We start from the raw sequence: 23,165 nt of genomic DNA, 5'->3' as shown, positions 1-23,165 counted from the left end.
TTTGACTGATGGCTTAGGCCTGCTCCCTGGGGGATCAGGTTTAAGCTGGCAGTCAGACATCCCTCTGTCAGCCCAGAGTCCCTTGGGGGATATCTGACTAACAGTTTAGCAGGCCTAAGCCGTTAGTCAGACATCCTTAGTGCTGCCATGGAGGCGGGAGAGGCTCCCACCACACTGCTGCTGCGCTGGCCAGCCATGAGCCAGCTTTTGGCTGAGTGGCGCTCCCCGCTATGGAAGCATACTGATCACCAGGGGGCAGCTCCTGCGTTGAGCGTCTGCCCCCTGGTGGTCAGTGTGCGTTATAGTGACCGGTCATCTCCGGTCATCCCACCATTAAGGTCAATTTGCATATTATCGTTTTATTATATAGGATGGCATATTTGCATATAACCTATGTACATCCTCCCATATACTTTAAATCATGTATAGATTATTTGTAATGCCTAATATAATGTGAATGCTGTGTAAATAGTTGTACTGTATGGTTTAGGGAATAATGACAAGGAAAAAAAGTCTGTACATGTTCAGTATAGAGGCAACCACCTAAATTTAACCACATAGTACACATCAGCAACAACATAAGATTTAAAAAATTTCAATTTTCAGTTGGTTGAGTCTGTGGATCCAGAACCTACAGTTACAGAGGGCCAACTATATATGTCCTTGGGCAATTTTTCCATCTTCTTCAATATCACTCAAAGACTTTCCTACTTAAAAAAAAAAAAAAAGAAAGACTATCAAACTCTCAGGAGACTAGATTTTGAGAAAAACCAAGAAAATAAAGAGAAGACTGAGAGCCAAGTATTTGCCCCTACCTCCCTTTCTTCCCTCTCTCTCTCTTTCTCTCCCTCCTACCCTCCCTCCCCCGCTCCCTCCCTCTCTCCCTCTCTCCTGCCTTCCCTCTGTAACTGGATAAGTTCACATGCACTTTTTTTTTTCTTAGCTTTAAATTACATATGCACCAAATGAATGTTTTATAATTCCAAATTTGTGGACTATGGTCCATGAAGAATGTTACTGCCTTGAACTTCAGTGATCTACTCCTGTCTAGTGTACCTCTCCAGAGTCAACTTCCACTTTTTTCTCAACTCATTCTACACTTCAGACTCTCTGAACTACTCTATAATTCCACCACACTTTCATATTACATGTCTTTTCACAAGTAATTTTTTCTGCTTGGTAGTCCATTCTCTTGTTCTTTACAGTTCTACTTCAACTCATTCTTTAAGATTCAAAGTTTAAGTATCACTCCATCCATCCATCCATCCATCCATCCACCTATTTATTCATCCATCCACCCCATCCATTCATATATAGTATATCTATCACTGTATTATATACTTTACTCCAAAAATAAAGGTTTTTTTTAAAAAAATAAAACTATGATCATAATTAAGAGATGCAATTAGTTGGGGCTAATTTCAGAAGAATTTACTTTTTTATATGAGAGGCAAAGTTGAAAACATAAAATCCACATAAAACAGATTTACCAAGCTTATATTTAGGCACACAGCAGTACCTAGTTGTGAGTCAACACAAGTACTTACATCTTGAGGTTTTTTTCTGTTTATTCTTAGGCCTTCAAAAAGTCAATAACTAACATTAAGGAACATCTTGCATACGGGTTATTGGCTTTATTTTAATACACAAAGAGCTCTTTGCTTTAACAATACCCATTATATTGATTATCTAGCACTGATCTGGTTATTTGAATATTCTTCTAATATTAATAAATGGAGTCATGCATAGTCATGAGTAAATAAATGTGCCACGCCAGCACAGCCAGGTTCGCTGAGCCTGAGAGGGGGCGGTGAGGGATTAAGAAAAGACAGACAAGAGAATAAAGCTGGGTCTTGATGGGATGCTACCCTCTCTGATGGAGAGACAGCGCTGCCTACAAGCCGAATCTTTATTTTATATCCAGATTCCACGAGGCAAAGTAAAGGGTGGTTAAGATGTTTTCAACATTCTCATGGGTTTCGAATCTATTCAATTACATGCACCTGATCAAGCTTTGTTTACTTGCTGCATCTCAGGCAGCCTGTATCACTTAGCCACCTGGGAGCCGCTCTCCACAAATAAATAAACAAGAGAATAATGTTTATCACCTGAGAAAGAGATAAATTCCCATACTCTCAATCTGACATGTTTTTGGCCAAGGTCTCTGTGTTTATATGTGTGTTTGATCAAATGATGTAGATGGAATTCACATTAGCCTTCTTCTACAATTTTACTAACAGAGAATGAAAGATAATTGGTTATTCATTATTTATTTCTCTCTTACTGTATTCATTTAGATCACTAACCATCTGGTGGGAACAGTGAACTTTTTTTTAGCATTCATTTTTATTACTTGGATTGTCAGAATTTCAGACAAGTTCTTGCAGGTAGCATTTTTCTTTTTTAAACAGGAATAGTCTATAAACATTATCCTCTGAACTACTTAATTTCTTTCTTAAAATATTTAGATTTAGTGAACTTGGTTTTTGTGACCCAGTACATTAAGACCCACGATTTCATACACAAAAGAGCTGACCACACAGCTTTTTGTTAATCCTGGATTCTATATGGAATATATGTTTATATCTAACTAACCAAAGCTTTTACTTTTCTTGTACCTATAAACATCCAGGACAATACATAGCCCTTGGAAAGTTTTCCTTTTGACATCATTTTGTTCCAATATGTCTTTTCATTACCGCAGAGTTATTAAGAAATGCTCTAAGTTTCTGAAACCTCCCGATTGGATAGATTGGGCTGAATCTCATTTCTGCCCCTACACATCTAAAACTATGAAAAGAACTATCATTTAGTAATAAATATTAAGAAACTGGAAGTCACTTACCCTATAACAGTGGTCGGCAAACTGCGGCTCACGAGCCACATGCGGCTCTTTGGCCCCTTGAGTGTGACCACAAAGTTTCAATTGCACTGTACATGCGCGCCCGCACGTGGTATTTTGTGGAAGAGCCACACTCAAGGGGCCGCAGTTTGCCGACCACTGCCCTAGAATCATTTTTAAGGAGGTGATAAAGAGTCTTATAATTTATACCACCATTGAGGTTGATGATAAAGTTGTTTATTCTCCATTATAAAAAGCAATACTTTATTTCTGGTGAAGTCAATCATATAAATAATCCTTCAGGAAGGAAGATAAGATTTTCTAGAACATAATGATAAATGTCAATTAGGAGATTCTTAGGTCATAGAATTCTCACCTCTTCCCTTCTCGGGACCCCTATTCTTGGCTAAATAAATAAATAAATAAATAAATAAATAAATAAAGCAGTCATTATCTCCCTAGAGGGTTCTGAATTAGTAGACTATGTACCAGGTAGTAGTTTCTCTCTGGGAGTCTTCTGTGGACTTTATAGATTTATTTTAAAGATCATGGAATTGCTAACAGTTTTCAGTTCAGAACGTAATTTAAAAAACAGGATGGATTAGAAATAGGCTAAGTACAGACTCTGGAAATGAAACAAAACTAATTCAGGGACAAAGGAAGATCCTAATAGATACCAAAGCTGAAAGATTCCTTGATTAGGTGTAAGGAGATCTGTGTTCTGGCCCAGGTGTGTCACCAGCCAGCTGGGATCTCGAGTGTCACTTCCTCTTAGTGGAGCATCCTTAGTGAAGGATTGGACCATTTTCACTCAGGATGAGCTTTAAGTAAGAGAATTTATTTTGTAAGTCAAGGAGGCCATTAAAAATAGAATTATTCCATTGCTACTAGATTCTAAAATATTAATAGTGTTTGTAACATTTTAAAGATTAACTTAGTTCAGCTAATAGCACACTTCATTTAATGTTTATTTGATCTTGAGTGCTTTAAATCCTGTTTTGAACAAGCTTAATATAATTTGATAAAGTGATAAAGAAATTTATGACAGCAATGATTATTATAAATTTGGAATGGTTACTGGTTTCTATAATCAATACAGTAAATATAAAACTGTATTAGTTATTTTATATTTAATTGTATCACATGAAGGATTTTACAGGCCAGTCCTTCTGAAGTTAAATTTCAATCTCTGGCAATAGGGAGTATTTTTTTCTTAAAGATCATAATATCTTCACATCTTCCTGCAATTTTCAAAATGACTTATCCCCAACTGAATCCACAGGGCTATATTGATAGCTATATAATTTCTGATGCATGTCCATATTCACATGTGTGTTACCAACACCTTTGACCATTAACATACTAAGTGTTAGATATACATCATTTGGTTAATTAAAAATCATTATTTCACTCCACCTAGAGGCTACCTTTAACTTGTTCATCATATTTTCATTAAGTGTAAGTTGCTTGTATATTAATAATAATTTCTATTGTTATTACCAAAATATTGTCTGCCCAATTAGTAGACACTGGAAGATGGGGCTAGGGTGGGGAGGGAGTGAAAGAAAATTTCTTTTGCATGTAATAGTGTTAAATTGTAGCCAATGCCTTCTTTCTCATTAAAAGTTTAAAGGCTTAAACAGAAAGACATTGTGCTGATTAATACTTTAGGACGGTTATGTGAACAGCTGCCAACTTTCCCCCAGGATATAATCTAGAGGTAATGTTTCACTGCAAAGTGATTGCAGCTGGATTTGTCATTATGATGAAAGCCTTTGGTTCAAACCCTGAACAAAAAGGGTCCCTCTAAGTGTTAGACTTGCCCCGCTCCAGTCTCCAGAAGTAGTTTTATAATTTTCACTTCCTCTTTGAGTTTTATTTTCATTTCCTTTAAGGTAATGTGGCAGTTATCTTAACAAACATTTTTCATCTTCTGACCTGTGACATAAATTTACCTTTTAACTGCTCTTTCTAGTATTGTTTTAGTCCTTTCAACCTGCATGGCTGATTCTAATCTTATTTTGGCCTTGATTACTTGCTGTCCTATACTTGCCTTATAGTATTACTTATTTGTCCATGTTAAACACTGAATTGCAAATAATTTAAAATTAATGTCATATTTTTGGTGGATAAAATGAACATTATTTATCCCTGTCTTTGTTATGAACATTATTGAAATTATATACTATTCTCTGTGTAGAAAATCATTCTCATTATTTCATACTAGAGGCCTGGAGCACGAAATTCATGCACTTGGTGGGGGGAGGTGGTACCTCAGCACGACCTGTGCCCTCTCTCAGTCCAGGAGCCCTCAGGGGATGTACAACTGCCAGCTTAGGCCTGCTCCTTGCAGGACATTCTTAGCACTACTGTGGAGGCAGGAGAGGCTCCCGCCACCACCGCCGCTGCGCTGGCCACCCGTGAGCTTGGCTCAGGGCTTCTGGCTGAGTGGCGCTCCCCCTGTGGGAGTGCATTGACCACCAGGGGCCAGCTCCTGTGTTGAGCGTCTGCCCCCTGGTGGTCAGTGCATGTCATAGCGACCGGTCGTTCTGCCATTCAGTCAGTTTGCATATTAGCCTTTAATGTCTGCAGGATCAGGCCAAAACCAGCTCTCCAACATCCCCCAATGGGTCCTGGATTGTGAGAGGGTGGAGCTAGGCCAAGGGACCCCATGGGTGCACGATCAGAGCCGGGGAGGGACACGGGAGGTTGGCCAGCTGGGGAGGGACCGTGGGAAGGTTCCAGGGCTTGTCCAGCCTGTCTTGCTCAGTCCTGATAATCCAGACCCCAGCAGCAAGCTAACCTACTGGTTAGAGCATATGCCCCCTGGTGGTTAGTGCACGTCATAGCGACTGGTCAACCGGTTGACTGTCTGCCTCCTGGTGGTCAGTGCATGTCATAGTGAGTGGTTGAGTGGCCTTAGCATATCATTAGCATATTACGCTTTGATTGGTTGAATGGATGACTGGACAACCGGACACTTAGCATACTAGGCTTTTATTATATAGGATATGGATAAGAGTTTCTTTTCCACTCACATATTAAATAGACTCAGTTTGGGCTTTTTTAGGAATGTTAATTTGGTATTTTCTCTTTCTTCTAGTCAAAGTGGAAAAAAGCCCACCTGTGAAGGGCTCCCTCTCTGGAAAAGTCAACCTACCTTGTCATTTCTCAACCATGCCTACCTTACCACCCAGTTATAACACCAGCGAATTTCTCCGAATCAAATGGTCTAAGATTGAATTGGACAAGAGTGGAAAGGATTTAAAGGAGACTACTGTTCTTGTGGCTCAAGATGGGAATATCAAGATTGGCCAGGACTACAAGGGGAGAGTGTCTGTGCCTACACATCCCGAGGATGTGGGTGATGCCTCACTCACCATGGTCAAACTTCTTGCCAGTGACGCGGGCCTCTACCGCTGCGATGTCATGTATGGGATTGAAGACACGCAGGAGACAGTGTCATTGACGGTGGACGGTAAGGCTTTTGGAATCTATAAGAAGGTAGTAAAACATGATACCTGGTTCAGAAGTGTTGTGGAACAGTAACTCAACAGTATCTCTTGTTTGGGGTTTGGACAAGTGGAAAAACCATCAGTCATCCCAACAGTCCATGTCTTTCACCAAAATGAACTGTTATTTATTGGTGGTAGGGGAGCCAGGGAGGTGACTTTTTGCACAGCAACTTCAATGATTCAATGTAGTCTGTAAATAATGTACAATGATTCATTATACTCTAGAAATAATGAATATGAAGACATGGTATATAGTTCAAGATCATTACTTTGTTTTTGAGACCTGTCGATAGCTTTTTAAGACTGTACATGCTAATCTATTTTATTTTAATTTTTACATGTGTGTGTATGTATGCACATATACATATACACACATATGCATATACACATATCCATGTATATACACACACGATAAAATCCCCTTTACTTCTTTTTTTCTCACATTCCTAACATTATTTAAAATCTTTGAGTTCACCTGTAAGAAATATAAATTTTATCTTAATTTACATTGAAGATAGAAGGCACTTAATAAGTACCATGGTACATATCACAGTGCCTAAAAGGACTCAATAAATATTTGAATTGGATCAAAACAAGAACTCAGTGAATTTTTTTAAGGTTAATACATAGTTAGCCATTAAGTCCTGCAATGAAATATTTGGGTTTTAGCCTTTTTTCAGTAGTGGTTTATATGTCATTTGAATTTAAGTTAGGAGACAAGGCAAAGAAAAATTGCTTTAATTGGGTACATTCATAATGCCATAGCTCTTGGAAGAAGAATATTTTGGCAAGTTACTAAGCAAAATTCTCGAACCCAGACATGATGGAACATAGTTTTCTTCCAACCTTCCATTTCCCTATATTTACCTTTCAGGAATATATACAAAGGGCTTTATTAAAACTCTTTCTTGTGTAGCCAAAAGGAAATACTTTAAATTTCAGATGCAACAAGTTAATTTTCTGGACATCCTTTTACAATCAGATTCTATAGCTCTCTCCCATAAATCTATTTTTATGTTAACCAGGCATAGACTAAATACTGTGGACTCGTCCATCTTTTAAGCTTTTTATCATTTATTTTAGATAGCATAGAATTGTTTTGTTCTATTACTGTTTCTCTAGATAGATGGGTAATAGTGTAAGATGCACACTATATATAAATTTATACAACAATGTATATAAATACATACTATATAAATATAAATATATTAAATATACATATATTGAAAATCCACAAAGGAGTTTAACAACTTCTTACAATTTTCATCATTAAAGAATTAGCAATGGATTTGCCCCTTGCCCTTCTGAAACAATGAAAATCCTCTGCTTAATCTCCTTAGCCCCATGAGATCTTCAAATTCTCCCAACAATTGCAGATACTTGTACAGGCTGATATTCCCTGCCTTGGTCATGGAGGCCCCTTTGTGCGCCCTTACTGCCAATTGTCAATGCGCATGGAAGATTTTTAATTAGCAAGAAGACTATTTGAACGTCCATCAACATAAGACTAATCCAAAACTGTTTAAATTCTTGCTTAAGCCTTAGGGATTATTACAAACTATGTCTCATACTTCCCCAGTGCCACCATATATACTTCTTGGCAATTTCAGATTAGTTCTATAAAGGTACAAATTTTCTGAAAGGCATTTGATGACTTTTTTTTTTTTACAATATTAGAAATGGAAAGACAAATGTTAGATGTCAGTGCATCTACGCAGGTCTTTTCGTGTTGGTCCTGATCCGGTGTCCTTATCTATGACATGGCTAGCCTGTTGCCCCATAGTTATTTTATTGGCACACGCCTCAGAGAGAGAGTCTAAGGATGAGCATATCGGAGATTCTTATAAAAAGAAGTCAGAATGGGAACGATAGACTCTTGTCAACCCCAGTAAACCATTAGGAATAAAAGGAGAGTGGAAGATAGTTCAGAAACCAAAATTCATTCTGTGATGTGACTCAATAAAATCTTATCCATGAGACCCAGCTGCCCCAATTTCTATTTTCCAGTGACTTCTCAGGCACATTAGCTTGAGTCACTTTGCAGACTTATAGAAATAAGTCACCATATTTACTCCAGTTAAAAATGGAGATGCTCATCCAGCTAGCGTGGCTCAGTGGTTAAGCATCAACCTATGAACCAGGAGGTCAAGTTCGATTCCCGGTCAGGGCACATGCCCGGATTGCGGGCTCAACCCCCAGTGTATGGAGTGCAGGAGGTAGCCGGTCAATGATTCTCTCTCATCATTGATGTTTCTCTCTCTCTCTCTCTCTCTCTCTCCCTCTCCCTCTCCCTCTCCCTCTCCCTCTCCCTCTCCCTCTCCCTTTCCATTCCTCTCTAAAAATTAATGAAAACATATTTTTAAAAAATGGAGATGCTCTTGCTGAAGTGGGAGGAGAGGACTCACAGCTCCACCCCCGGCTGTTCTTTCCTCAGCCCTCTTTCCTCAGCAAGAACTACTAGTTTATGCAGCTCCTAAACTACAACAAAATGGAACTTGAGGCAAATGCCGGATTCCTGACTTCTACCCGTGGCATTGGGAGAACTTTATTTCATGACTTCTTTGGGATAAAAGCCCTACATTTATTTGTGATAGGGGAGACCCTAACTATGCTGGTCAGTTAGTGAACATGATACACATTTGAATAGTAGTTAGTAGCCTAGCCAACATTTTAAAATTCTTTACCTAAGTTGAATGTCATATCAGTCAAATAACATAAGCAATATTAATTACGCTTTAGGGGAGGCAATTGAGGCTCAGTATATGATTAGAGACTTGTATATGATCAAGGAGCTAATTAGGAATTAAAACAAGACTTCTCATTTATACATAGTGTGATATCTTTTCCACCTTAACATATTGTCTCTGTAAGTAAATATTTCATGTTGTATGTCTAGAGTGTTTATGAAGTGATGTTATTGAATGTTCCGTGTGTGTGTGTGTTTTTTTTTGTTTTTTTGAGTTGGCTGTGGGAAAAGTCATCAAGTAGAAGCAGGTCTTGTGACCCCCTTAACTCTTTGTATCTCTTGCAATACCTACTCCCTTTAGTTGTCCAGTGTTCCCATGATAGTCTAAATAGATCATGCATTAAGTCAACTATGCACCCCTTGGGATTTAGTGGCTTAAATCTTAGATTGTTTATGTGTGAACAGAGAATTTGTGGCTAGGAAACTTTCTAATGGAGCAAAGTGGGACACCTAGGTGAATGGCATTTCCGGGGCTCCTCATAGCACCATAATTTTGCATAATGCTACATAAAGTAAAAATAAAGAATTATCATGATGTTATCACCATGTTAGCAATTAATCTGATATACTGCTCCAGTGAGAAACTTTGCACATTGTTGTGGGAGATTTGAACATGCCAGTAATTGTTTGCTGCTATCTTTGCAGGGGTTGTATTTCACTACAGGGCAGCAACCAGCAGGTACACTCTGAATTTTGAGAATGCACAGAAGGCTTGTTTGGATGTTGGGGCGGTCATAGCAAGTCCAGAGCAGCTCAATGCTGCCTATGAAGATGGATTTGAGCAGTGTGATGCAGGCTGGCTGTCTGATCAGACCGTTAGGTAAGATGTCTGGGGGCCACAGTTTTTAATTCATCAATTTGGGAGTGAGAATAAAGTACTAATTATTAGTCCTTTCTTTCCCAAGATATCCCATCCGGACTCCTCGAGAAGGCTGTTATGGAGATATGATGGGGAAGGAAGGCGTCAGGACCTATGGATTCCGTTCTCCTCATGAAACTTACGACGTGTATTGCTACGTGGACCATCTGGATGGTAAGATGTTTACATTTCTCTAGTGTCCTTTGAACTAAGAGAATTGAGGAAAGCCAGGGAGCATGTTGGAATAAAAGAAGTCTTCACGCTTGCTTAAATTCCAAACAGCAACATTGAGTTTAAATGACCATATGATTCTGTGGTGAAATAAGCTTAAAGTGGAAAGAGAAGGAGGAGTGTGTAAATGGTTATGCAGCTTAGAAATGTCTTTAGTTAATAGCAGGTTTTCTTTCAGTCCTGCTGCCGTTGGACTATTTGCAATACACTTTCAGAGTATTAAGAATAGAAAGCTGTAAGGGTGGTACCTATTTTTGTGAGAACTTCAGGTAAAATCCTGTGATGACAAACCATGGTGAATCCAAGTGCTGATAAACACCCTAGAGCACAACCAAACAACCTTAGCTGGCCCAGGAGGGCGGTCATGTTGCACTTCTGTTTATTTTGCTACCCAGATATTCAGAGCAATCATTCATTCATTTGGCCAGTCAACATATTAAAAAAGACACCTACTTTGTGATAGGTACTCTGCTAGTTGTTAGGGATGTGAAGCCAGGTAAGTTATAAGCATTGCTTTAAAGATGCTTAGAGTCTGACTGATTTTAGATGATCACATCTCACTTAGCATGAGTTAGAGCTTCCTAAAGACAAGGGCTAGTTCAATAGTGGCAACATTATCTGAGGGATGCAATGAAGTTTTATTATTAAACATATGGAATACAAGTTTCTGTGACTTTAGAAATGGAGTTTCATTCATATCAACAGATATCTTAGAAGCCCAAATATATAAATAGAAGTATTGAATTGAGTTGTACATTTAATTTTGGCTGGGTACACATAAAAACCAATAATCTCTTTGTTCTTATCTGTAAAATTAGGAGATTGGACTAGGCAATTGACATGGTCTCTTCCAATATTATAATTCTATGATTTTATGAATTGAATAAGCAACCTCAGAGACGGAGAGCTAGAAAAGAAGCAGCTTATATTTTCCTGACTAATTTTGAATCAGAGGGGCTGCCTACAAGAAGGCTTTTGAAGTGTGTTTCCCTAGCATCTTAACATTCTTATTGTAACTCTCATTTCAGACTGGTAATGTATTTTCTAAACCAGAACTTCAGATACTAGCAATTCCCTTTTCGTGTAGGGACAAAGGGGAAAAAATACATGTAAAGTCCAAACTATGACATAGTTTTTTTTTCTTCCTTTACTTTAAGTTCCATTTAATAGGAGAGAGTTGGTAGGAGAATCTAGTTCTAGGAAATGAATTTGGCTATTGCTATTTCAGTAAGATGGAAATTTGTATAGAAATTCAGTAATGTGGAATTTTTAAATCACTGTTGTTTTAATTTAGAATAGTATTTTTCAGAGTGATAATTATAAAAATTTCTGGAATTCTGATAAAACTAGAACTGAATCAAAGGTAGTTTTGAAAAAGTATACATAAGTTCTAATTACCTAAAACAGCTTTACCAAACATCATTGAAATGGTGGCTTTCAGGTACAAATCCATGGCCTGATCCAAATATGAATAATCATCACAAGCCTGGCTGGCCTGGCTCCATGGTTGAGCATTGGCCTATGAACCCAGAGGTCACAGTTCCATCCCAGGTCTGAGCACATGCCCAAGTTGTGGGCTCAATCCCCAGCGGGGGGCGTGCAGGAGGCAGCCAATTAATGATTCTCTCTCATTGATGTTTCTCTCTCTCTCTTTCTCCCTTCCTCTCTGAAATAAATAAAAATATATTTAAAAAACATTATCACAAGCCAGCCTACTTGATGGAGAAACAGGCTTATGTACTCACAGTGCTACCAGATGGATTGCCTAAGGGCCCCTCTGGGTGTCTGTTCTTCAGTCTTATCCAGATGGAACAACCGAAACCCCACTTTCTAAGGCTACAGACTCCTTACATTTTTTCCAAGACCAGAGGACTTCCTGTTTCTCCACGAGTCCTAGAAATTCCATGCCCTCTACAAATATATGGCTTGAGGTACTTTTGGCAGGACCACTGGGGATCTTTAGCCACCCTGAACAATTGAGATCTGGCTTCCCCATTGTCTGCTCAGATATTGCAACTAGTGTGTGAGGAGAACTGCGCTCTGTGGGAAGAGTAGCTCTGAGAGTGTGCATATACACTGCAAACAGAAGGATTTACTAGTCTACAGGAGTCCTTTCCCACCTCCATAAACAGCACTTTGAAGGCAACTGTAATTTGTAAAACCAATCTATGACCCAACGTAACCCAGCTGTATTTTATACAGTTACTTGGGACAGATGTTCCACGTATTTGATGACTGAAAATTTATATGTGCAATATAGCATACATTTAGTTTGGGTATTTATATCAAAGCAACAGAATTTGAACCTTTTTGTTTTAACCCACAAAAGTTGGAAGAGAAAGATAAAAGAATCAGTATAATTACTAATTCAAGCACTGACTGAAGTTTGTACCAGAAGAGGGACCAAGTTTTTATTTGTTTTGTAGAAGGAACTCAACAAAGTTGGCAGATATTCAGTATGTTTACAATGACATTGTGCTGGAAATTTTTTCATCCTTGTTTTCTGTCCCCTGGAATAATTAGCAAATTTTGGGTCACTGGGCTTTTCTCTCTTAACTTGAAATTTGACTGGCAGTGATGGGTGGAGTGGGGAGGTTAATGAGTCACTTACAAGATCATTCTTGTAATGCCTCTCTCCTTCCTTTACTGAAGTGTGTGTGTCTTCCCTCTGAAGTAAAGACCACTGGCTAAATTGTGAATTGATAAACATTCTTGTGGAAAATTAACAATATAAAATTATATCTGGTATTTCAGTGCCAGATTGGTATAAGATTATTTGAAGTAAGCCAAAATTCTTCCTAAGATATATTAATTGCTATATTCATGGGTATTATAATTCCCACCTATATTTTATTATGTTTTGACAGCCAGGTGTGAGTGAGAGAGGTGGTGAGGGCAGTAAAGATGAGGGATATTGATGTATTCAGAATGTGTGTCATGGAACATGGACACAGTTACGAACAAGGTACAATTATTTCAAATTGGAAGATATATTATTCCAGATGGTCTAATGAAAAATCCAGTGAAGTATAAAATGAAATCTAGTTCAAAAAGAAAATTAATTTTGTTTTAATGCAGTTATTTATCATCAAAGATATTTAGTTGACAGGATGTCAACCTTCTGTTTTTTTTTCTTATTTCTTGTTTTATAATACCATATTCATCCTGACATGTATTTCTTTATAAAAGAGAAAAGTGAATCTGGTTCTTACTCTGAGGTGGTGATTATAACACAGTTATGCGTATGAGTACAATATCCTTTACAGACTCAGTGCTTGCTCCCTCCCGCACCTCTGCTTTGGTCCTCAGAGAACTCATGCCCCTGGCCTTCCCAACATTCTGCTTGTCCCTGTGCCTGTAAACACTGGTTCCAAGAGCCCATCCTTGGCTCTCCCAGCTCACACGGAGATTTCCTGGCTCGGAACTCCCACTTTTCTTAGACCTAGTTCCATATATTTTTGGTCTTTAATTATCCCCTAATTGCTTCATAGTCATCAGATGCAAAATATTACCTACTAGTTTTATTTCTGCAAAACTTCTGTAAACTCCTGGCCAGAAACGTCCTCTATAACTTTCAACCACAATGAAGGACCTATTCCAGTAATAGATACATAATTACTCAAGAAATACTTGGTGGTAATTGCGGTATTTCCCAAAACTGTCTTTTTTGAGAATGCCTCCACCACCCTTCCATTTCTTTAATATCTCGAAAAAATGCCAAACTATGTTCACCAAATTTACTAAGGATTTTTTTTCACTTTTATTGTATCACCATGATACTAATTTTTCTCTTTAAATATCTCCTCTCACTCTTTTCTGTGATGTCTCAGAAAGAATTCCTTCCTAGAGAAGGAATATAATAATACTCTTAATTATTATTATACTATTAAAAATTATACTATTAATATAATAATACTCTTTCCTCCTTTCCAGCCTCTCACAATAATTTCCCTTTCTTGCGCTGTCCTCTCTGGGATTGGTTCCTTTGTACCTACTCACAAATTACGGGTTAATTTTTCTGCTTCTTCCTTGTGTCAAAATCCAGAATAGCTTTGTCTCCTCCATGACTTGTCTAATGCTTCCATCTCATCCACGTGTCTGACCTGGAATAAAATATAACCTTTTTGCTTTGTTATTGTATGAGCTCGTGTAGATGTGAAAAGCAAAACTTTAGGTAAAGGCCTGAATGTTGTTGAATAGGTCTCAGAGCAGGGCTTAGTTCTGGCCCTTTTGGAACCTTTAATTGGACTAAAATTAGATATCAAATCTGGAAATTATGTGGTTTCCTGCCTGTAGATTCTCAGATTGACTTTTGATTTTAATAGAATTTGTAGCATGCAATCTACAGAATATTGCACTGATGGGAGTTATTTAAGAGTAAGCAATACTGGGCTTATTGAGTTGAAGAGCCCTAAGTTAGCTGGAAGAGCTTCCTGCGCACTGTGGGTCAGCAGATGATTCAAATATTGATTCTGGATTACAGAACCGCTCTACATTGATTGAGGTTGGTACTAGAAGATGCTGCAAACGTTCTAGCTACTCTCTGTAGAACTCACAGAATCATAGATCACAGCTAGGGCTATGCTTCTTAAATAGGCTTTGGAGACCAACATAACTTGTTAGGGTTTGAAACTGAACCGGGCGTTGTTTCTGTTAAGTGTTTGGTCTAGCAAAGAGCCACTGATGAAGGCCAGCAGGCAGGGCACCCTAAAGCGCCTCTGGTAGATGACACCTTCATTCAGTAAGCTACTTCAATAGATAGACTGTGAGGTAGCCATAGGTAGAGTACGGAAGGACACTACTTATTATATGGCTGCTTGTCAGGCATTCTTTAAAAAGCCCCTACTTTTTGAAAATAAGGAAACTGAGGCACCGGAGAGGTTAAGTGGTTGGATGTGCCCCTTTTTCTGTTCCACTGCAGTGAACTCTCAGGGCCACCAAAGGTTCCCTGGCAGAGCAACAAGGCAGCCTTACAAACCAGGAAAAGCACAGTGCTCCACAGCTCCCCCAGATCTCTGACTTATCAGATGGAACTATGCAAATTCTTTTTTGAGTAATGATTGCCTTACTGATTTGACTACAATAATTGGAATTGTTGGTTAAATGTAACTCTCTTTTTAACCTTTTGAGGAACTGCTAGAGACTGTTGTCCAATGTGGCTACACCACTTTAATTGTTCACCAGCAGTATTGTCCTGCTTGTTTCATGTTCTTGCCAACACTTGCTTTTATCTGACTTTTTTTTTTTAAAATCATAGACATCCTAATGAGTATGCAATAATATATGCAATAATATCTGATTGTGGTTTCAATTTGTATTTCCCTGTTTGCTAATGATTTGAGCAAGCTTTTATGTGCTCTTTGGCTATTTATATATTTTCTCAGATAAATGTCTTTTTGGAATGTTTGCCCATTTTTAATTGGGTTATTTCCCCTTTTATTATTGAGTTTTAAGAGTTCTTTATATACTACAGATTCAAGTGACTTTTCAGATACTGTATATTATTTACAAATATTTTCTCCCATTCTGTGAGTTGTCTTTTTTTTTGCTTTCTCAATAGGCCCTTTGAAACACAAAAAATTCTAATTTGGATGAAATCCAGTTTATAAAATGTTTCTTTGTGCTTTTGGTGTCATATCTAAGAAAACATTGTCAAATCCCCAGTCATGAAGACTTACTTTTGTATTTTCTTCTAAAGTTTCATGACATTTAAATTTTACTTTTATTTTAATCTGCTTTGAGTTAATTTTTATACATGGTGTGAGGTAAAAGTTCAAATTCGTTCTTTTGCATGTATACATCCACTTATCCCAACACCATCTGTTGAAAAGATTATTTATTTCCCATTTAATGGCCACATCCTTGAAAATCAATTGATCATAGATATATGGTTTTATTTCTGAACTCTCCATTCCACTCCATTGATCTGTATGTCAGTACCATATTGTCTTGATTACTATTGCTTTGTAGTACATTTTGAAATTGAAAAATGTGAGACCACCAATTGTGTTCTTTTCTTTTTTTTTTAAATTAAATCTTTATTGTTCAGATTATTATATTTGTTCCTCTTTCTCCCCCCCCATAACTCCCCCTCCACCCCTTTCCCACCCCACCCTCCGCCCTCACTCCCCACCCACTGTCCTCATCCATAGGTGCATGAGTTTTGTCCAGTCTCTTCCCGCACCACCCACACCCCTTCCCCCCCAAGAATAGTCAGTCCATTCCCTTTCTATGTCCCTGATTCTATTATAATCACCAGTTCATTCTGTTCATCAGATTATTTATTCACTTGATTCTTAGATTCACTTGTTGATAGATGCATATTTGTTGTTCATAATTTGTATCTTTACCTTTTTCTTCTTCTTCCTCTTCTTAAAGGATACCTTTCAGCATTTCATATAATACTGGTTTGGTGGTGATGAACTCCTTTAGCTTTTCCTTATCTGTGAAGCTCTTTATCTGACCTTCAATTCTGAATGATAGCTTTGCTAGATAGAGTAATCTTGGTTGTAGGTTCTTGGTATTCATCACTTTGAATATTTCTTGCCACTTCCTTCTGGCCTGCAAAGTTTCTGTTGAGAAATCCGCTGACAGTCATATGGGTACTCCCTTGTAGGTAACTGAGTTTCTTTCTCTTGCTGCTTTTAAGATTCTCTCTTTGTCTTTTGCTCTTGGCATTTCAATTATGATGTGTCTTGGTGTGGTCCTCTTTGGATTCCTTTTGTTTGGGGTTCTCTGCGCTTCCTGGACTTGTAAGTCTATTTCTTTCACCATGTAGGGGAAGTTTTCTGTCATTATTTCTTCAAATAGGTTTTCAATGTCTTGCTCTCTCTCATCTTCTGGCACCCCTATAATTCTGATGTTGGTACACTTGAAGCTGTCCCAGAGGCTCCTTACGCTATCTTCGTATTTTCGGATTCTTTTTTCATTTTGCTTTTCCAGTTGGGTGCTCTTTGCCTCTTCGCATTTCAAATCTTTGACTTGATTCTTGTGCTCCTCTGGTCCGCTGTTGGGAGTCTGTATAATATTCTTTATTTCAGTCAGTGTATGCTTAATTTCCAGTTGGTCCTTTATCACAGCATCTAGGGTCTCATTGGATTTCTTGAGGACATCACTATATTTATCGGCGGTCTCACCAGTCTTTTCGAGGGCCTTACTAAATTTATCAGCGGCTTCTAGACAGTTCTTGAGAGACCTTAAAAGTGTGGTTTTGAATTCTATATCCAGCATTTTGCTTTCCTCCATTTCTGTCATTTGTTTCCTGTTTCTTTGTCTCAGCATTTTTTATGCTTTCTTGGTGCACCCCCTAGTGGTCTTTGTGCACAGTCTTGTTGTAGTTAAGCCTTGATTGTTGTAGATAACACTGAGGGGGATTTGACCTCCAGGCCAACTGGCTGTGAGAATCAGCTGTGTCTGCAGTGGGAGAACTTGTGTCCTCTAGGGAAGTGCTAATCTAGCCTTTTCCTGAGGCTATCCAGCAAATGCCTCTGTGCAGGGCTTGGGCAGGGCGGGTCCCAGGGGATCAACAGGGCAGGCGGAGCAAGCAGTTATGGCGGCTCTCAGTCCCGTCCCCAGAGGCTCTGCCTCTCAGTGTCCCAGCAACCGCTGCAAGTACCTCGGAGAGAAAGCTGTCCTTGAGTTCCGACCGATGCCAGACAGTCCCGCTTCTCCCATTTGAGTCTGAGTCCCCAGAGACTCGCCAGGAACTGGATCTCAGAGCCTGAGACTCCCTCCCGATTGAAACAGACAACCGCGCCCTCAGCTGCCAGCCCGCTCCACATGCACCTCCGCATTTTACTTCCGCACAGCACCTCTTGAGTCTCGGTATGCTTTTCTCTTTCCTTCTAGTTGTAGAATTTCCCCTCAGCCAGCCTTCCTGTGGTTCTGGGTGATGTCTGTTCCATCTTTTAGTTGTATTTTTGAAGTGGTTGTGCGAGGCAACAATCTCCGGTGTTTACCTATGTCTCCATCTTGGTTTTCCTGTTCTTTTCAAAATTTTTTTAGCTATTCCTGGGTCCTTGAGTTCCTATATTAATTTTAGAATTAGCTTGTTGATTTCTACAAAGAAGCCAGCTGCGATTCTAATAGGGATTGTATTGAATTTCTAGGTCCATTTGAGATGTATCGCTATCTCACCAATATTAATTCTTTAGATCCATGAATATGAGATGTTTTTCTATTTTTATTAGATCTTCTTTCATTTATTTCAATGATGTTTTTAGCTTTCAGAGTATAAGTTTTGTAGTATTTTTATTAAATTTAGTCCTAAAATTCAGCTTTTTGATGCAAATGTCAATGAGTTTTTCTTTATTTCTTTTTCTGTTTGTTTGTTGCAAGTGTAGGAATACAATTGATTTTTATATTTTGATATTGTATCTTGCAATCTTGCTGAATTTATTAGTTCTAATAGTTCTTTAATGGAATCCTTGGAACTTTCTACAATAATTTTTTTCCATTTTATAATGTTACATTTAAAAAAGTATAAATGCTTGACATAAACTCCTTGAAGCATATGACAGTCATTTGCTTTAAGGTTTTGATGTCAAGGTCTCCTGGAGTTCTGAATTCAAAGAGCTTCTTTGGAAATACAGTGGCTATTTACCTCTCAACTGTGAAAATTTAAAAAAACACATAACACACACAAAAACAAAAAACTAGGCTGATCCTCCTGTGCTGTCCTGCAGCCATACTGTGCCTGTCAGACCAAATAACACATTCAATCTCTTATATATTTTGAAGACTCAGACACCCAGAAATCTTTTAGAACTTCTTTGTCACTTTAATTAAAATCTTACTGCTCTGTCAATGGGAAAGAATGAGATAACATCCTGAAAATCATACAAATACAGGTATGTTTAAATTTTACTGGGGCTTTCCTGTGTCTTTCAGCCCTTCAAATTGACGCACATGAGCTCTTGTGTAGTAGCACATTGACAAATACATGAATCCCTTTCCCCATGAATGTTATCTGATGTAGATAATGTTAACTGGCAATCAAAGTTGACTAATGACAATTCTCCAATAATTAATTAGAGGTTACAAATTTCAGAACTCAAAGTCTACACTTTCAGCCACATTAAGCTTTTACTTCAGCCTAAGGCGAGGAGAAGGTGGATAGGTGCTGGCCTGGCTGTCCAGTCTCATTGCTCCTCAAATCAGAGACATCACCAGCCCAACACCAGAAAGGGAGGGAACCTGGAGGTTTTCTTGTGACTGTTAACAGAAGGTTGGTGTTCTCTGTGAAGGTAGAAGATCAAATCTGAGGGGCATTGACATGCTCTTGAGTCATCTACAAATATTGGCCCTGGAAAGCGTGTGTGTTAGGTGTTCACCAAACATGTACAGCGGATGGGTTTCATGATCCAGAGGATAATGAGCATTAGCGTTCATTGCTTTGATCTGTGTATGTCAACTCAGGCAAAAACGAGACAGAGAGAGAGAATGAGGAAGAAAAGAAAAGGAAACCTCCTTTGAAAAAACTTAAAAGTCCAAAACTTCAAAGCAAATAATAATTATGTTGAATTGTTTTTATCACCATGGTACTTGCCATATACTGTAAGTGGTTTTACTGCATGGCATTTAGAAACTCATTACATGTGACTACTTGCAGCTCACCCCATATATCCACTTTTGCACACATTTATTAAATTATGTGTGCCTTTTGATCCAAATAGCAAGGAAATGTACAAATCTTGAACTTCCTTATATTGGAAAAAAAAAATCAGGGATACCTGTTCTCAGATGGACAAAGGGAATCATGATTAGTTTTCAAGAACTAATTTTCAGACCAGATAGTTCAGGAAAGATGGCTATGAGCCCAGATAAACAGAAGAAGCATAAACATTTATTACACTACCCAGCAAATATATCCAGCTGGAAAACTGGTGAGGTCTCAACTTAGACTGCCAAAGAAAGCAGCCTATCAGCTTCAGTCTAGGGAAGAATTGAGTATTATCTGTGATCTGCTGATGTCAACTTCCCTTTTCACCTTAGTGACCACAAGGAATTGTCAGCACGGGAGAGAGAGCCTATCCCACCTTTGCTATAGCCTGTCTTGTTAATCTTTCTGAGTTACTCCTGGCTATAAACTCTAACTTTTGAACAGTGTGTGTCATTATTTATGTTTTGATTTGTTTTTATCATTGCTTGCCCTTTCAGTAGGTGTAATTTTTGAGTTAGCCAGGTAACAGCTTTTCATTTAGCAATCAGAAGTGATGAAAAAGAATATGCATGGTCAAATTTCTAGGGGGTATTAGAACAGTTAATTGTCAAATTAAAGTGTGTCTTTTTTTTCTTAATAATTCTGATGATGTTAATTCCTATGATTAAGATGAATTGAGTTTGTGGAGTATCAACAGCTATTAAAGTCTCACCAGCACTGTCTTCCAGTTTCTTCCAGGACATCCCTGGGCAGTTGAAATATCAGGAATAATTCAGAGTCACAGTATTTAACTGGAAAATTTGGAAAAGTATGCATTAAGAATACTGCATATATGTTTGATATGAAATATGCAAATTTGTCTGTGTGTGAAACCTTCTGTTCTACATTATATTTTATGTATTTTAATGTGAATGCATACGTATACACTTGGATGAATTCTTACTTATAAAAGATATTTTATGTATTTCTTTTCTGACATTTTATTTGCTCTCTGTATCCAGAGAAAAATGGAATATTTTCTCATAGGTAGGCAACATTAAGAGACATGTTCCACATCTGTACTCTAGTTACAGATTTCATAAAAGTGTCCTGTAGGTGCAGCTGCTTTGACAAGGGCACTTCTGGAACTTAATGGTGGGTTCAACTTATAAAAGCGTTGCTTGCCTTCCAGAAAGGCAATTGTCTAGTAAATCCAAAATAACATGAAATTGTTTAGTTACAAGTATTCAGGTGTAGACACAGAACACAGCCTTGTCCTGTGCTAATAAAGTAAGATTTTCTCTCACAGAAAGTTCCCCCTTCTCACCTCTGCAGGTGGTACTGGGATAAAAACTCAGAGGGAACTTTTATTGCCTACATCAGAGGCAAAAAGGTGCCTTTAAGATGGCCTCAGGGTAGGAACTTACACAACATGGCCAATTAAGTCATGTTGGAGAGAAACTAAGCAAAGGTGGTGAGTTGCTTTGCTTGCTTCTCTTGAGAGATGTTTGCTTTCTCTTTCTCTTTTATTCATTGGTTCCTGAATTGGCTGTGCCTCTGGACCTTAGATTTTTATTGCTTGGTGCATCCTCTTGTGATCATTCATTTTTGGACCAAGACTGGAGTTACTTTATTGTTACGGACCCAGACTTAATATCTGTCTAATTTCATTCCACTGGGCTGTAGTTTAGAACATATAATTTGATCTGTAGATAATTCCTGACTATAGACTTAAACACTGAAAGTAGATCAATAAAATTTTTGAAAATCTTAATATTTTGACTGCTTTCTCAGTATAAAAGCAGTCAGTATTTAGCCCATGACCTGCGTTTTTCTGTGAGATTTGGTATGGAAAGATGTGCCAGCCCTAGCCGGTTTGGCTCAGTGGATAGAGCATTGGCCTGCGTACTGAAAGGTCCTAGGTTCGATTCCGGCCAAGGGCATGTACCTTGGTTGCGGGCACATCCCCAGTAGGAGGTGTGCAGGAGGCAGCTGATCGATGTTTCTCTCCCATCGAAGTTTCTAACTCTCTATCCCTCTCCCTTCTTCTCTGTAAAAAATCAATAAAATATATTTAAAAAATTAAAAAAAGAAAGATGTGCCAATGGTTTATTATAGAGGAGAAAGTCTAATGCTTTTATTGGCTGTATCTTGTTTTAATTTTTACAAAAAGATCTTTTTAGGAAATGAGCTCCTTCTGTGTTTGGCTTTAAAACTGTCTTGGAGGCTTCATCACCACGCTGCCCCAGTGCCCCGCCCCCTGCTTTGCTCACTTGCAGTCTTTGAAGCAACCCTGGGTGGCAACGGACTTAATATGCCCTTTGCTTTGTACTCCCTTTAGTTATTTGGCTCCTGCTTTGATTCTGTGTGGTTACCTAGTCCACTTACTCTGCTCCTATCTTGAGCAGGTTGACGAATAGGCAACCAGAAACTTAATACTAAGTTAGAGTTATGGATCAATTGAGGTCCCTCTTCATTGAAACACATATGTCTCTTCTAGAGCAATGTTTTCAAACTACTCCATGAGACAGATCCATGGACTATGAAGTAGTATTCTGTGAAAAAGAATTATATGGTCAAATGGTATGCGTCTCCCAATAAATACTGTAACATTAAATGCTCTGAGAAGTTTTGCAGAAATGAAACTTGTCAAATGACTTGTATTTGTTTTTCTAAATGCAATTATGCATGGAACTCTTCTCTCTGGAATACCTCGTCACATCTCAAAGCTCACCAGTTTTCTGTGGAAGACATTTTTGGAAGTTAAGTTCTTAGAATTTAAACTGTAAGTTAACAATATTCCTGATCCACATCTTCAACAACAAGTTTTTAATAGATTAATTCTGATTTAAACAGCGGGTCATCTACATTTGTATTATGTTAGATAAAAGTCATACAACGTCAAATGGGTTATCTAATTAAGTCCAGGCATCTAATGAATAAGAAAACACACATAAAAAAAAAACTTGACAGAAAGTTATAGATGCCTTAGAAATCCAGAACTCTTAGTAATATAAATTAGTTCAGTTACTGCTATCTGTGCATTACCCATTGATTTACCTTTGTGTTTGTGTGTGTGTGTGTGTGTGTGTGTGTGTGTGTGTGGTGGGGGTTGGGTTTTAGAATGAAACTGATGCCAGGATAGTCTGGCATATTTTAGAAAAGTACAAAATGTCCTGGCTATAATAGTTTGGGCACTTGACTTATCACTTTGCATATGGATTCACTGTTAATCATAGGAGTATCAATATATAGTAAGTTAATTCTATAATGTGGATGCCTCACTATATCATTGTTTTTTTTGAAGTGGGCAAGATAATGTTTATGTTAAG

At 38.2% G+C, this 23,165-nt stretch overlaps 1 protein-coding gene across 3 annotated transcripts in view; it reads left to right on the top strand.

Annotated features, from left to right (window-relative positions):
* The window catches only part of VCAN (versican), a 106,793-nt gene that overhangs the window by 13,881 nt on the left and 69,747 nt on the right, over nt 1–23,165 (top strand). For all 3 annotated transcript variants that reach the window (XM_059694161.1, XM_059694162.1, XM_059694163.1), the window contains exons 3-5: nt 5,946–6,320; nt 9,749–9,923; nt 10,009–10,136. In XM_059694161.1, the coding sequence (XP_059550144.1) occupies nt 5,946–6,320; nt 9,749–9,923; nt 10,009–10,136 (678 nt within the window). The remainder of the gene's footprint in view (nt 1–5,945; nt 6,321–9,748; nt 9,924–10,008; nt 10,137–23,165) is intronic.

Source organism: Myotis daubentonii, chromosome 4 (genome assembly GCF_963259705.1).
Source record: "Myotis daubentonii chromosome 4, mMyoDau2.1, whole genome shotgun sequence".
NCBI lineage: Eukaryota > Metazoa > Chordata > Mammalia > Chiroptera > Vespertilionidae > Myotis > Myotis daubentonii.
This window is presented reverse-complemented; position numbering and strand designations above follow the sequence as displayed.